Source organism: Acomys minous (genome assembly GCF_964271855.1).
Source record: "Acomys minous genome assembly, chromosome: 11".
NCBI lineage: Eukaryota > Metazoa > Chordata > Mammalia > Rodentia > Muridae > Acomys > Acomys minous.
This window is the reverse complement of record NC_140492.1, coordinates 23801363-23814581: the sequence shown is the minus strand read 5'-3', so window position 1 is coordinate 23814581 and position 13219 is coordinate 23801363. Positions and strand designations below refer to the sequence as shown.

The 13219-nt window shown below is 39.1% G+C and overlaps 1 protein-coding gene and 1 long non-coding RNA gene across 8 annotated transcripts in view; one reads left to right on the top strand and one right to left on the bottom strand.

The window, feature by feature from the left end:
- Nucleotides 1–13219, top strand: part of ROBO1 (roundabout guidance receptor 1) — a 994953-nt gene that overhangs the window by 923864 nt on the left and 57870 nt on the right. For all 7 annotated transcript variants that reach the window (XM_084802512.1, XM_084802517.1, XM_084802513.1 and 4 more), the window contains 5 exons: nt 1057–1178; nt 1931–2162; nt 3258–3379; nt 7221–7392; nt 12840–13037. In XM_084802512.1, coding sequence (XP_084658638.1) covers nt 1057–1178; nt 1931–2162; nt 3258–3379; nt 7221–7392; nt 12840–13037 — 846 coding nt within the window. The remainder of the gene's footprint in view (nt 1–1056; nt 1179–1930; nt 2163–3257; nt 3380–7220; nt 7393–12839; nt 13038–13219) is intronic.
- On the bottom strand, nt 2266–7411 carry LOC311609423. Its single transcript, XR_014783382.1, has 3 exons — nt 7280–7411; nt 6142–6440; nt 2266–2582 (listed from the first exon to the last, which is right to left on the bottom strand). It is a non-coding gene; the product is annotated as an uncharacterized lncRNA (long non-coding RNA).

Genomic DNA, 13219 nt, shown 5'->3' with positions numbered 1-13219 from the left:
ATTAGATCCTCTATATAACATAGTGAACTAAATCACTGTCGATTAAAATGGTGGTAAGTGCTCTTATCTCACAGCTCTATCGGGCTTATTTTATCAGGCCTCCACCATGGCCTCTGTGCCTTTGCAGGAGAGCTGTTTACTTACCATCGACTTTAATTGGAAGATACGGAGGTTTCTCCTGGATGGGCTTTTCAGCTGCTTCCTACGCTCAATTTCCCCTCTCTGTGTTTGGAAGCTTTTCATCCCCTGTCCGCTGAACTGCAGTTCCTCTTCTTTTCTTTCTCGTATAGGTAGGATCAGTGCAGAGGGTGCATCAAAACTCAGAGAGATTTGTCCCAGTGCCCTCATTCTCAGCAGTAAAATGATCATTACATGGTATGAGGCTCTCTTAGAAAGTACTGTGTGCTACAGTTATCTTCGCCTCCTGCCTATTTTTTGGCTTACAAAGGTTTCCTACTTGCTCTGCCTCTCCTCTCCCCGCTTTTTCTGTTTCACTTCATCTGATCCTTATGAAAAGGTTAAGCTGTTGTGGGTGGAGAGATGGGATGGCTCAGTAGCTAAGTGGCCTTTGCTCTGAAAGCCCAAGGACCTACTTTTGAATCCCAGCATCCACATTTAAAAAAAAAAAAAAAAAGCTAAGCATAACAACATAGTCCTGTAAGCCTAGTGTCATGGGGAATGGGGCAGAGGCATGAGGGCCGCTGGTGGCATTGCTGGCTGTCAGCCTGGCTCCAGGCTCATTGAGAGAGCTGGTGTCAAGGGAATAACAGAGAGTGATAAAACAGAATACCTGATGTCCTTTTCTGGCCCTGCAGATATCGCACATGTGCATCTGGGCACACACACACGCGTGCACACACACACACACTCATGCACATAAGTGCTTGCATAAACATAAGTACACGCGTGCACACATGCAAAGGAGTTAACTTGTGTTTATTTTTCTCTAAAGGCATGCTGACTTCCCGGGCACACTGACTCTTCTTTTCTGAGAGTTGTTGTCGGCGTGGTAGGTAGCATTGCACAGGGACTGATAGTGTTCTTGAATTGTTGCAGATGTTCCACCCACCAGCCAAGGGATAGACCACAAGCAGGTCCAGAGAGAACTGGGCAATGTTGTCTTGCACCTGCACAACCCTACCATCCTTTCTTCCTCGTCAGTTGAAGTACACTGGACAGTGAGTTGCTGTAATATTCGTATCATTTTTAATAAGCTGCTGACTTTTGTGAGATTATTATACACAGGGAATTTACATAGCTGTTGTTCGCTTTCATGCCAATGTTAATTTTATTATGCAAACCTTGTCTATTACAGTAGCTGTGATCCATCATTAAACAAACTATATATATATGCATATTTATATGCTAAATATAGATTCGATATGTATATATAATGCTAAAATAATTAACCCTACCAGTGTCAAGGGATAGAATTACAGTATCTGAATACATGACATGTGACATGCATCTTGCCACATGTTTTTTTTTTAAACTTGGGAATGCTTCCAAGTAGTATTTTTAAAATATATTTTCATTAATTTATACATGTATATAATGCATTTTGGTGATAATCAGCCCCTTCCCCTTCTGCTAACAGTTCCCAGACCCACTCCTACTCTCTTTGTATTTCAAACTTACTATTAGTAGGTTTGCAAAGCTTAAATGGAAAGACAACACCTTCCCTAAGATGTCCCTTATATAATATGTCTCTTATGTAATGTGCCACCCATAGTGTAGCCTTATGCTTCCATTAAAGCATAGTATAACATTATAGAAGTTAATGGCGCCTTAGAGCTGGGGACTAGAAGCCCACACTATGGAGTCCCATGGGGTTTTGTACTACTTGTTGGATTTTGTTTGTTTTTATTGCTTGGTGGCAAAGCAGTAAAACAGTGCAACTAAACTCCATTTTTGTTCACCATCATAATAGGTGGACCAACAATCTCAATATATTCAAGGATATAAAATTCTCTACCGGCCATCGGGAGCCAGCCATGGTGAATCGGAGTGGTTAGTTTTTGAAGTGAGGACTCCAACCAAAAATAGCGTGGTGATCCCCGATCTCCGAAAAGGCGTCAACTATGAGATTAAGGCTCGGCCATTTTTTAATGAGTTTCAAGGAGCTGATAGTGAAATCAAATTTGCCAAAACCTTAGAAGAAGGCAAGTATGATGACGTGGGCTTCCTGCGTGTGTAAGATGTTTCCTGTGCTTTTGAATTAATGGAAGTGTTTAAAAGTTAATGGTGACGGTCATCATCAGTCTGTGTGCATTAAAATATTTTGCTATGGGATTTTGTTTACTTACAACAAGTAGAAAAAAAATTCCATAAGTGACTTGCATCGGTAACAGCCGGTACAAAATGTGTACAAATGTTAACGTTATTATCAAAATTCATATTCAGAGATGGGATTGTTTATGATTTGCTCACTTTTTTATTCACTGAAGCTTATGTTAATGGTGTGAAGATAAGGTGAGTAATATCTGGGTTTGCCCGGACTTTCCCAAGTCTGTGTGCATTTTCTCCTGATGCTTCATGCTAGGAAATCCCTTAGATCTTGGCCAACCAGTTCCACCCTATAACTGAAAACCACAAAGCAGTATTCACATAAATATAAATACAAAAATCCATGCCACAGTATACTTTAAAACAAACAAACAAAAAATAGAATTTTCTCTAATTGTAATACTTTATAAATGATAGGATTATATATACACATCCATATATATTGTGTGTATCTATTTATTTAAAAGTAAAAAAGAAAACCATCTCTTTTCCTAGTTTTGTACATTTTAATGAGAAAAATATGAGATTCATGTCACAGGCTAAAAGGAATAGATATTAGCCTGAAAGTGTTTTTAATTTTTTAAAATGTATTGTTAGTCTGCATATGTGTGCCTGTGTGTGGTCATGGTGAAGACATGAAGAGAGTATTATTTCTCCTTCCACCTTGGGACTCAGGGATATCGCTCGGGTGCTCAGGCTTGCCCAGGCAACACATTTGCTTGCTGATCCACCTCACTGCCCTGTCCTGAGGTGTTGTGTGCTCTGATGATAAATGGTTATGAGATCTTTACAATATGAATGACTTAATATGGCTTAGAGAAAACTTGTGGTTTGAAACCCTTTAGTGTTGGGGGGTACCCATATTTAAAACAGGCAGAATATTTATAGTTATGGTATGTTTTAAAATATAGAGCGCTGGGGGGTTTTTTGTACTACACTCTTACAATCTACTTCTTATGACTATTCAATAGCACCAAGCGCCCCTCCCCGAAGTGTAACTGTATCCAAGAATGATGGAAATGGGACTGCAATTCTGGTCACTTGGCAACCGCCTCCTGAAGATACGCAGAATGGAATGGTCCAAGAATATAAGGTATCTTAGTAAATTCACTGGCTGGGCAACCCTCACTGCTCACAGAAAAGTAGCCTGGATAAATTGTCTATATGCCTTTGTCGCCATCTGCTGGCCCAACTGCCAACATGTAGAATTATCTTTTAAATTCTATGTGTAATGATTTTGGAATAATTGTCCATACTAAATTAAGCTATTTGGAAGAAGCATAAAAATAAAAATAAAGGCTGTAAATGATCTGTTAATGTTTGTTTAGATAAATTCACAGAAATAGGCATTTTAAATCTCATGATACTTCTTTTCCTAAAAAAAAATGTGGCTTCAATATATCATCCAGAATTGCATTACTCTAGGGAATTAGCTATAACCATAGTCATACTTTAACGTCAACAAAAATTTTTTTCTTTTCTGACACATGTAAATTTTAGAACCTTACAATTAGGTTGGGAAAATAGTTTTTCCATACATGGAAATCTTTGTCCTGTGGTGAATTTTTAGCCTCTAAGCAAAATTTCAATTCTCAGAGAAGATTTGTCTATACACTTGTGCTTATTATGTATTTTTGAGATATATAGTGTTTTTTTCCAGTGAATCTGAGTATTTTACTTGTGAATTAATAGCTCTGCTCATTAATATGGACAGTTTTTTCTAGGATTCATCTAATAAAGTGCACTCACTTTAAAAATTTGCAAAATTCACATTTACACAAAAGAATGTGAACTTAGCCTAGTAAGAATCATTAGTATAGGATAGTGACAAAATCTGTATTTTAGTATAATGGCAACTAAATAGCTGGTAGATTGAATCAAGGACATCTCAATAAAAAAAATGTGTGAGCTTTTTTTAGCATTTCTGCAAACAAACTTTAACTGTAATTGTAACTACATGTGTACATGTAAACTTTAACTATGACAAATATTAACTGTAAAACATGCACTTCTATATTTAGCATTTTTATGATGCCTGCATAATTTTTGGTTATTAGCTAACGTGGCATAGGTTCATATCCGTCACTGAGGTGGGCACATCTGGATATACATCTGTGAATATGAACTTGTGCTTAGAAAGGTAAATACACTTGCCTTCTCCGGTAAAAGTCAGCCACTTTGTGCTACATGCAAACATCAGAAGCACTTGCGTAGTCTGACCAGGACCATTGTATGTGCGTTTTGGTAAATCTTCAGATCATCCAATGCATATCAAGCTAACGCTGAGCTAAGAAACATAATTGTATTTCATTTATCTGCCTGCCTGCCTGCCTGCCTGCCTGCCTACCTGTCTGGTGTGTGTGTGTGTGTGTGTGTGTGTGTGTGTGTGTGTGTGTGTGTGTGTGCATTTTGTGCCATGGTGAGTGAAGGCAGATCAGAGGAAAATCCCCAACAAATGACGTTCATACATTGGTTAAAAGGTGTGTGTGTTAGTTATTTGCACACTTTTATGTTTCTAATGAGCCTTGGGAGGTGGCTCAGTCAGTAAAGTGCTTACTACATGAGAATAAAGACCTGAGTTTGATCCCTGCCCCGCCGGAAGCCACTGGAAAAAAAATTAATAGTAGCAAATGCCTGTAAGCCCACCAATAAAGAAGCCCAGGATTTGCTGACCCAAGGCTGTCATGCCTAGTTGGTGAGCTCCAGGTTCAGTAACAGACACTGTTTCAGAGTGACTGAGAAAGACACCAATGTCAAACACAGGCCTACCCATACACACACACACACACACACACACACACACACACACACACACACACAGAGTCTTCTTATTTCCTGATTGCTGCAAATACGCAATAGATGTTTTAAAGCTCTTCAAATGAAATTTTTACTTGTAACTGAGTCATTAAAGGATAAAAATGGCCATCATTTTAAACGCTTTCTCATGAGGTCTAAGGTGATTTCAGTACTAGCATGGAACAAGACTCTGTGTTTCAGCCCCAGGAAACAGACTGCTGTAGAAGAGTTTGTAAAAGAGCCTAAAATTTGATGGTGTCTTGGCTCCCAAGCAAAGTGGTGTAACGTAGACGTTTTCTCCCAAGAGTCAGAACTCATTTCTCTCCTTGAGAAATGTGAAAGGATGGGTTTCACTTAACTTCATGGTCAATTTAAAATAATAAAATGCCTTTCAGAACCTGATTGACTGGTACAAAATCAGTTTGTGGCTTCGGTTCAGCTGTGTAATGTAATTGGTGGGAAAAAATTCACAAAGGAATCTATTTCCAATGGTCAAGTCTGGATAGAATGTCTCACCATTTGTGGGCATTATGCATTGGAACTGGATTGCAGCAATAAAAACTTTCAAAGGGAAAAGTTGAGCATTATTGGCCAAGTGTTTCTGATTGCCTAAGCCTGCCTTCCCAGTGTAGTTTAGGTAACAGCTCATCCTAGTTAAACCTTCCTACTGTTGGAGGGCATTTCATAGAACCCAGAGTATTATTCACTATTCTATATAACATTTCCTTGTGGAAACAATAAAAATATCGTCATCGCCCATCTCCAACTGATTCAAAATTATTAATATATGGTTAATTCATTAATGAAACTTAAAGCGAGGCTTAGAGTAGTAAAACCTCCAATTTCCTAAGCAATGGTTTCCCATTGCATTGTATATCACTACCAAAGCTCAGGGTGCACTACCTTTTTATTACAAGAAATTTCTAACACCAAGTGTATACTGCTATTCTTTTTCGTGCCTCTTTTAATCAATTTTCACGGAAGCTTGGATTTCTGACTCTGCTTGTTGATGACAATTTTGCAAACCATACCCTAGATAAACCCTAGGGTGACCCTTACCTCTTGGTCATGTTTTATTTTCAGTATCAGTTGTATTTATATGAAGTATTTTAGATTATTTGGGGGCTCTTCTGCCTTCTCAGACAACTCTTCTTTGGTTTTGATGTTCATCTGATGTGTTTGTGCCACTTCTGATAAGCTGTCCTGAACGCTCCAGCTCCACGCTGCCTGTGCGCCTTTCTTCTGCGACATCTGGTCACATGGAGTTACTCTTATCGTATAATTGTCAAATGGTGGCAGATACATTATTATTCTTTATGTGGATATTCACAGCTTTCTGCAGAATACTTTTGTAATTTCTTCATGAAAAAAAAAATGAACAGAAACCTAATGACCTAGGCTGATGAGAGCCTTGGAGAGAAATAACCCTGTTCTAGCATGTTGACAAATATATCTGATAAAATTTAAAAAATTTTTAAAATTGTTTTTAAGATTCATTTATTATTTATACAGTATTCTTCCCACATGTGTGGGACTCCAGAAGAGGGAACTAGATCTCATTATAGGTGGCTGTGAGCTACCATGTGGTTGCTTGGGGAGTTGAACTCAGGACCTTTGGAAGAACAGGCAGTGCTCTTAACCTCTGAGCCATTTCTCCAGCCCTATAAAATATTTTTAAAATAATGCATTTATTTGTTTGGTGTACTTATTTGTGTGTGTGTGTGTGTGTGTGTGTGTGTGTGTGTGTGTGTGTGTGTGTGTGTAGGTCTGAGGCCAGAAAAAGGGCTTCAGAGCCCTCGGAGCTATAGTTATAGATATTTATGGGCTAAATTATATAGGTGTTGGGATCCAAATGCTGGCCCTCAAGAACCCTATGAATATGTTATAAACCTTCTTAACTATTGTGCTATCTCTTTAAGTCTTATATGATAAACTCTTAAATGATTATAGCTTTTTTAAAAAGTAACCACAAAACCATGAAGGAATCTTAAAGCTATTGCTAATATTCAATTTGACTAGAGTAATCTCAGAATTAAGTCAAGGCAAAGAATGACTTCTGAAGTTTTCTACATTTAACTCTTGATCAATCTGAACTCTATAAGCCTGAAACTCATCTGTGATTTATGTAATCCTTACAGGTTTGGTGTCTAGGTAATGAAACTAGGTATCACATAAACAAGACAGTAGATGGATCTACCTTGTCTGTGGTCATCCCTTCTCTGGTTCCTGGGATCCGATACAGTGTGGAGGTGGCGGCCAGTACTGGGGCTGGTCCTGGTGTGAAGAGTGAGCCTCAGTTCATCCAGTTAGGTAAGGTCACATGATCTACCATTTTCCCACTTGCTCTGCTTTGTTGTTGGGTTTTTTTTCCCCATGTAGTCAAGCTGTTGTTGGAAGTCAAGTAGAAGCTGGAGTGTGATTTATGCAATGGGGCTATCTTTATTTAAAACACAGATACCTATAAATATGTAGCTATAAATCAGTTCCCAAAGACAATGAGTCCTGAGAAAGACATTGTTAGGTGATTTTGTCATTGCGTGGACATCGCAGAGTACAGTTACATAAACTAAGACATCTGTGACATCACTAGGCAATGCAACCTTAAGGGAACGAGATTCTGCATATCATTGGCCAAGGTGTTCTATATGGGTAATAAATGTAGACCTCTCACAACTAAAACAGCAAAGGGCACAATATAGCTATTTCAAAAATAGAGTTGTCAATATTTACTATCATCCTGACCCTGTCTTATGGAATTTTTATCTAATTAAGAAATGCTATTAATTAAGCATCCAGGAAACCTCAATGAAAAAGAGTCTTTCAACTTATGGGATTTTACAACTGTGTGGGAAGGGAAATAAAACCCTTCCTTGCAACACTTAAGCCAGGTACTGAACATTTATAGCAATGTGAAGTCTGTGTTTGCATGTAAAGTCTTCAAAATTATAATTGGTTGTTATTACAAAAGGTATATTAAGATTTTAATTTGACAAATTTATATGCCAGTTTCTTAGACGGGTAAATGCAATTTCTGCTTAAGAAGTATTAGGTTAATGATTAAGAAACTGTGGCACAGAAGCCTCTGTGCCGACCATTTGCTACAGAAAATATATGCAGAATATACAAACTAACAGGTGATTAATAGTAAAATATAAAATAACAAATACTACTGTTTCAGAAAAGCAAGAGGAAATGTATGATCTTTAACCAATGACATTTAAATTCTTAAAGGTTAATAAGAAGTGCACAGTCTACTATATAAACAATCAGAAGTTAATGTTGGAATATTTTATGTCACAGGTGAAATTATGAACAAAGGCTCAGATAGTACAAGTCCTCTTGATTCACAAAGGCATACCGTCTTAATGTACTAACAATATTGTCATCCTAGAATTATGTCAGAATGAAAGTAAGAAACGTTCAGCCCGGAATATTGTTCGTATTCCACTGTGAAGACAAAGCTAGCTCCTAGAAGCTGAGCAGTTCCAAAACTTCCATGATGTAACACAGTGAAGTATCTGGAACACTAGGTGTTAGATAAGGCTCAGTTCCATAGAAGCCATAGGAGTCCCAAGCACTGTGGGCCGCGGGCTGATGCGCCTGAGCCTTTAAAATGAGCTTTCCAGGTTATCCCCAGGCCAGCTGAAGAAAGGAAAGCTACATCCTATGGTAGAGCTTAAATGCTCCAGGCTTAGAAAGGTGTACATTACTCTCACCAGGTGTGATCACACATTAGGTGATTGGGGCCACCATAGAAGCAGGTGACTGGATTGGGAGCCACCTTCCATCAAGTGGAAATTTAAATGCAAATTATGATATTCCCACTTAAAGCCTGCTCACTCATTCATATCCATGGGCTAGAAATTAATGATTTTTAACTTATCTTTTCAACTTAGCAACTTTGAAAATAATTATTACATTCATGTCCTTTTAGACAAAAAAATAGCTTCATTATTTAATCCACATACTACAAGAAATTGAAAAAGTGCTAAATGCATCTGTTATAATGTTATAACACACATGCAGGAACAAATATAAATTGATACACTCACATTTATCTACTTTTCTGTAATGTCAATATCTATTTTTAAACACTGTTAGTTATATTGCTGTGAGCCTGTTGGCGTTGTTTCTGCCTTTTCATCCTACCATTTTGGAAGACAAATTGGCAAAAGGGACTATGAGTAATTTTATTAAGATTTATATCAAAATATTTAAGAGTCAAATTGGTTTTCTTGGAATTATAAATGTGTTCCAGTTTCCCATATTTTAATATAGCCTCAGCTGCAAAGAGACAAAGCCTGAGATACTGAGTGGCCATTTTAATTCATTAGTCACACCACACTTTTTTCTGTTAAGCCCATCTGGTCACTTGCATTGGAACCTCCCATGCTCGTTTCTATAAAAATCTGAAGCTACCCAATTTAACCTTGCACAAACAGCCATGAAATCTATAAACCTAGTAGATACAAAGGATGAATTAAGAAGGAGAAGAATAGGTCTGCCTAGTGAACGTTGAGAGGCTGAAATGCTCTTAGGCCAACCAGAGATAAAAGGGTCTGGGACATGAAATAAAACTTTCAGTCAACAAACAGTTGAAAGCAGGTGACTGCTTGGGAAAATAGAGCTTTTCAGCCTTGACCCTCTGTAGAATGGAATTAGGAGTTTTGTTCAAGGAAAAGGTGCATGTAGCACACACACACACACACACACACACACACACACACACACACACACACACACACACACGTGTGCTGGCACAGCAGGAAGAGGAATGTAGACATTTCACACAGAAAGAAGTGCTGTGTTCCTAAGACAGACTCAATACACATTAAAAGCTATTTTTTTTCCTATGAATCATCTTGTCAAGAGGCAGCATCATTTAATAAGCAAAATAGCAATATTCAAGTTAAGAAATGTTATACAAGGAGAATTAGTAGGTCGATAATTTTTTCTAGGGGAAAAATATGCTTAGGAACTGAAAAAAAAATGCTCCCATTTTAAAGCAGATTCTGTTCACAGAATTGCTGTATGTCTGTTTGATTTGGGCTTGAGGTGTCTCTCTATGGAGTGCCTGTGAGCCAGTCCTCCCTTGGCATGGTGCAAAGAATCTGCCTGTGAGTTACGGGTTGTGGGTCTGGTTTATGTACCTGAGCATCTAGCTCATGACCTGGTGTCCCGGTCACAGAGAACTTAGGTAGACTGGCAGATGCCCTGAGGTTCTTATGTAATTTGCCTACATGGCCCCCCTCTAGGACACCTTTGACCAGGAAGAGTAGTATGGTTATGCAAGGCTCCAAGGGGACATGAAGGAGGCAATGGGACCAAAGATGTGACATCATAGAAGCATCTTCTTACACCCAGATCTTCAAGGGAAGGGGGTTCAGACAAGGGTCACTGGGCCACGGGAGCAGCTCTTGTTCACCCAGCAGGTGTTGCTCTGAAGAGAAGACCTGTGGAGGGCTGTCTTTATTGGTACTTAGAAGTTTCCTGTAGGGCATTTAATTGCTCTGAGAGGAAAGAGTGATGGATTCCATAGTCTTGCCCCATCACTAAGAGGTTGTCAACTAATGTACATGCGCACAGTCCACGGAGGGTGAATGGAGTCGGCAAAGTAGGCTGAACTGCCATGTCCCATCCAAAGCTGGTCATAAGGAGGCAAGAAGCATAGGATACATACCTGGATTGACCATACTAAGATCCTGGGAGGTAACAGAAGGACAGAGCTGCAGAGTTGACTCTGGGCTCACAGTGCCAAGTTATGAGAATCCAAATTGGAGTCCTTAGTACCCATGTAAAAGCCTGGCATGAGGGTGTAGTTCCAAAATCCCAGCACTGGAGAGGCAGAGGAAAGCAGAAGCCGGTAGCTCACTGGCAGGCAGCCTAGGTAAAATAGTGAGCACTGTAGTCAGTGAAAGACCTTGTTTCAAAAACAGAGGTGGAAAGCAATAGAGGAAAACATCCAGGGCTAAATTCTGGCTGCCATGTACACACACACACACACACACACACACACACACACACACATACACACACACACACACCTTCATTTGCATTTGCACACAAATGCATGCACACATATGTTCTTATAAAAGCTGACGCGTGCTCCTAGAAGGTGGGTCTGACTTTCTTATGACATAAAAAAGGATTAAGTCAACTGCACAACTCACCGCTGTTCTGTTTGTTTCTAACGGGTTTAGGGCAAGAGGGAGCCATCCCCTTTACCTGGTACCAGCTGATGGCTGTGCCTGAGTCCAGTGGCTGGTTGCAGTCCTGTGTTCATACACATGGCCCTGGTTAACTTAAATTGGTCACAAAACAGAAACAAAAGACGTGAGTCTGAGAAAGGAAGTGGTAGCAATGAAGGAGGCTGCTAGGAACGCAAGAGAGATAAACAGGAGTAGGGAGAGAGAGTAATCAGAATATACTGTACATTATCAACCAAATTAGCCAATAAAAAGGGGACAAATAAATATAAACCAACATGAAACTATAAAAATGCAGGATAGCAATGTTTTCTGTCAAATGACTTAATAATAGCAAGAAAGCACCAACCAGAATAAAATGGGTAAGCATTCTTGTTTTGCCAGATGTTGTGTGGGATGAACATTAAAACATCTGCCACTAGTGGGGACTCGGCTTATTAGGCAAGCCTTCTAGAGCAACAGCCTCGGCTTCCTACGAAGAGTCTACAGGAAGCTCTGTGGGGTCGGAACTAAGCTTCAGGCTTCGGAGTCATCTCCGTGGGCTTAAGACAAATGTAAAATAAGGAAATTTTATTACCCATATATTTTATCAATTTTTAATTTTTGAATCAAAATGTCTAACGGAAAATATGAGTCTTTTGGCTATTCATAACATTTGATGATTCTTTTACATATTTAATATTCTTTTCTTATATCTAATGCCGGCCATCATTATTATTTTAAAAGAAGGATTATTCATAGTTCTTGCAATGCTAATTTCTTACAGTGTTTTAGTGCTCTTCCGTCTTATAATTCTTTCTGAATATAGGTTTAAATAAGACAGCTAAGGATCCTGCAAAATAGTTGTGGGAAGGGAACAAATATACTTTTTTTCAATATTTACTTACAGAGGTAGAATTTCAATTCTAGCCCCCTCTCCCCTCCCTACCACACACATCATTTTTAAGACAAAGTTTCACTATGTAACACTGGCTGGCCTGGGATTCTCTGTAGACAGGGCTCGTCTTGATCTCACAGAGGTCTATCTGCCTCGGCCTCAGCAGTGCTGGAAGTAAAACTGTGTATCACTATGACTGACCCATTTTTAGCCATTTTGGAGCAAGTATTTGAACGTTCCCACAGAAATGTGAGAATTTTTTTCCCATATTTACTTCTTCAATACCCCTCCAGTTAATGTCAATGCATGTTTATAAGAATGCATTAAATTATTCTCTATTTTAAGGTTACACTGGTATCTCTACTTAGTTTTGTCCCATGAAATTCACTCTAAACACCCATACAGAGTTTTCTGAAATAAACAGACAGTGTGTATTTGTCTTTAATTATAGTCTCATAGAAATATGACATACTTGTTTTGAATTGAAACAAAAACTTTTCCCTAAAAAAAAAAAAAAAAAAATCTCATGAACTTTCCAATGGTGGCTGAGGCACATTGAAAAAACAGAATCATTGTCCAAATATGAATGAGACAAGAGCTGCGTGTACTGTGTGCACGTGTAATATTGTCATGTTGAGTTTTTGACCATCATTAATTAGGAGATGACCTTTCAGATTCTCATGGAAACCCCGTGTCTCCCGAGGACCAAGTGAGCCTTGCTCAGCAGATCTCAGACGTGGTGAAGCAGCCGGCCTTCATCGCAGGCATCGGGGCCGCCTGCTGGGTCATACTCATGCTCTTCAGCATCTGGCTTTACCGACACCGCAAGAAGAGAAACGGGCTCACCAGCACGTACGCGGGCATCAGGAAAGGTGTGCCAGCCGTAGAACGTTTTTATTGTCGTGAACGGATAGGACACAGGGCATGACACACAGACTTCACTAGATGGCTTTTGTGCATGCTGGTTCTCAGTGGTGCTGTTGTTTCTCCGCACTGTCCACATAGGAGCCTGCTCACGTAGCAAGACATCAAATTGAATTTGCCAGCATGTTAG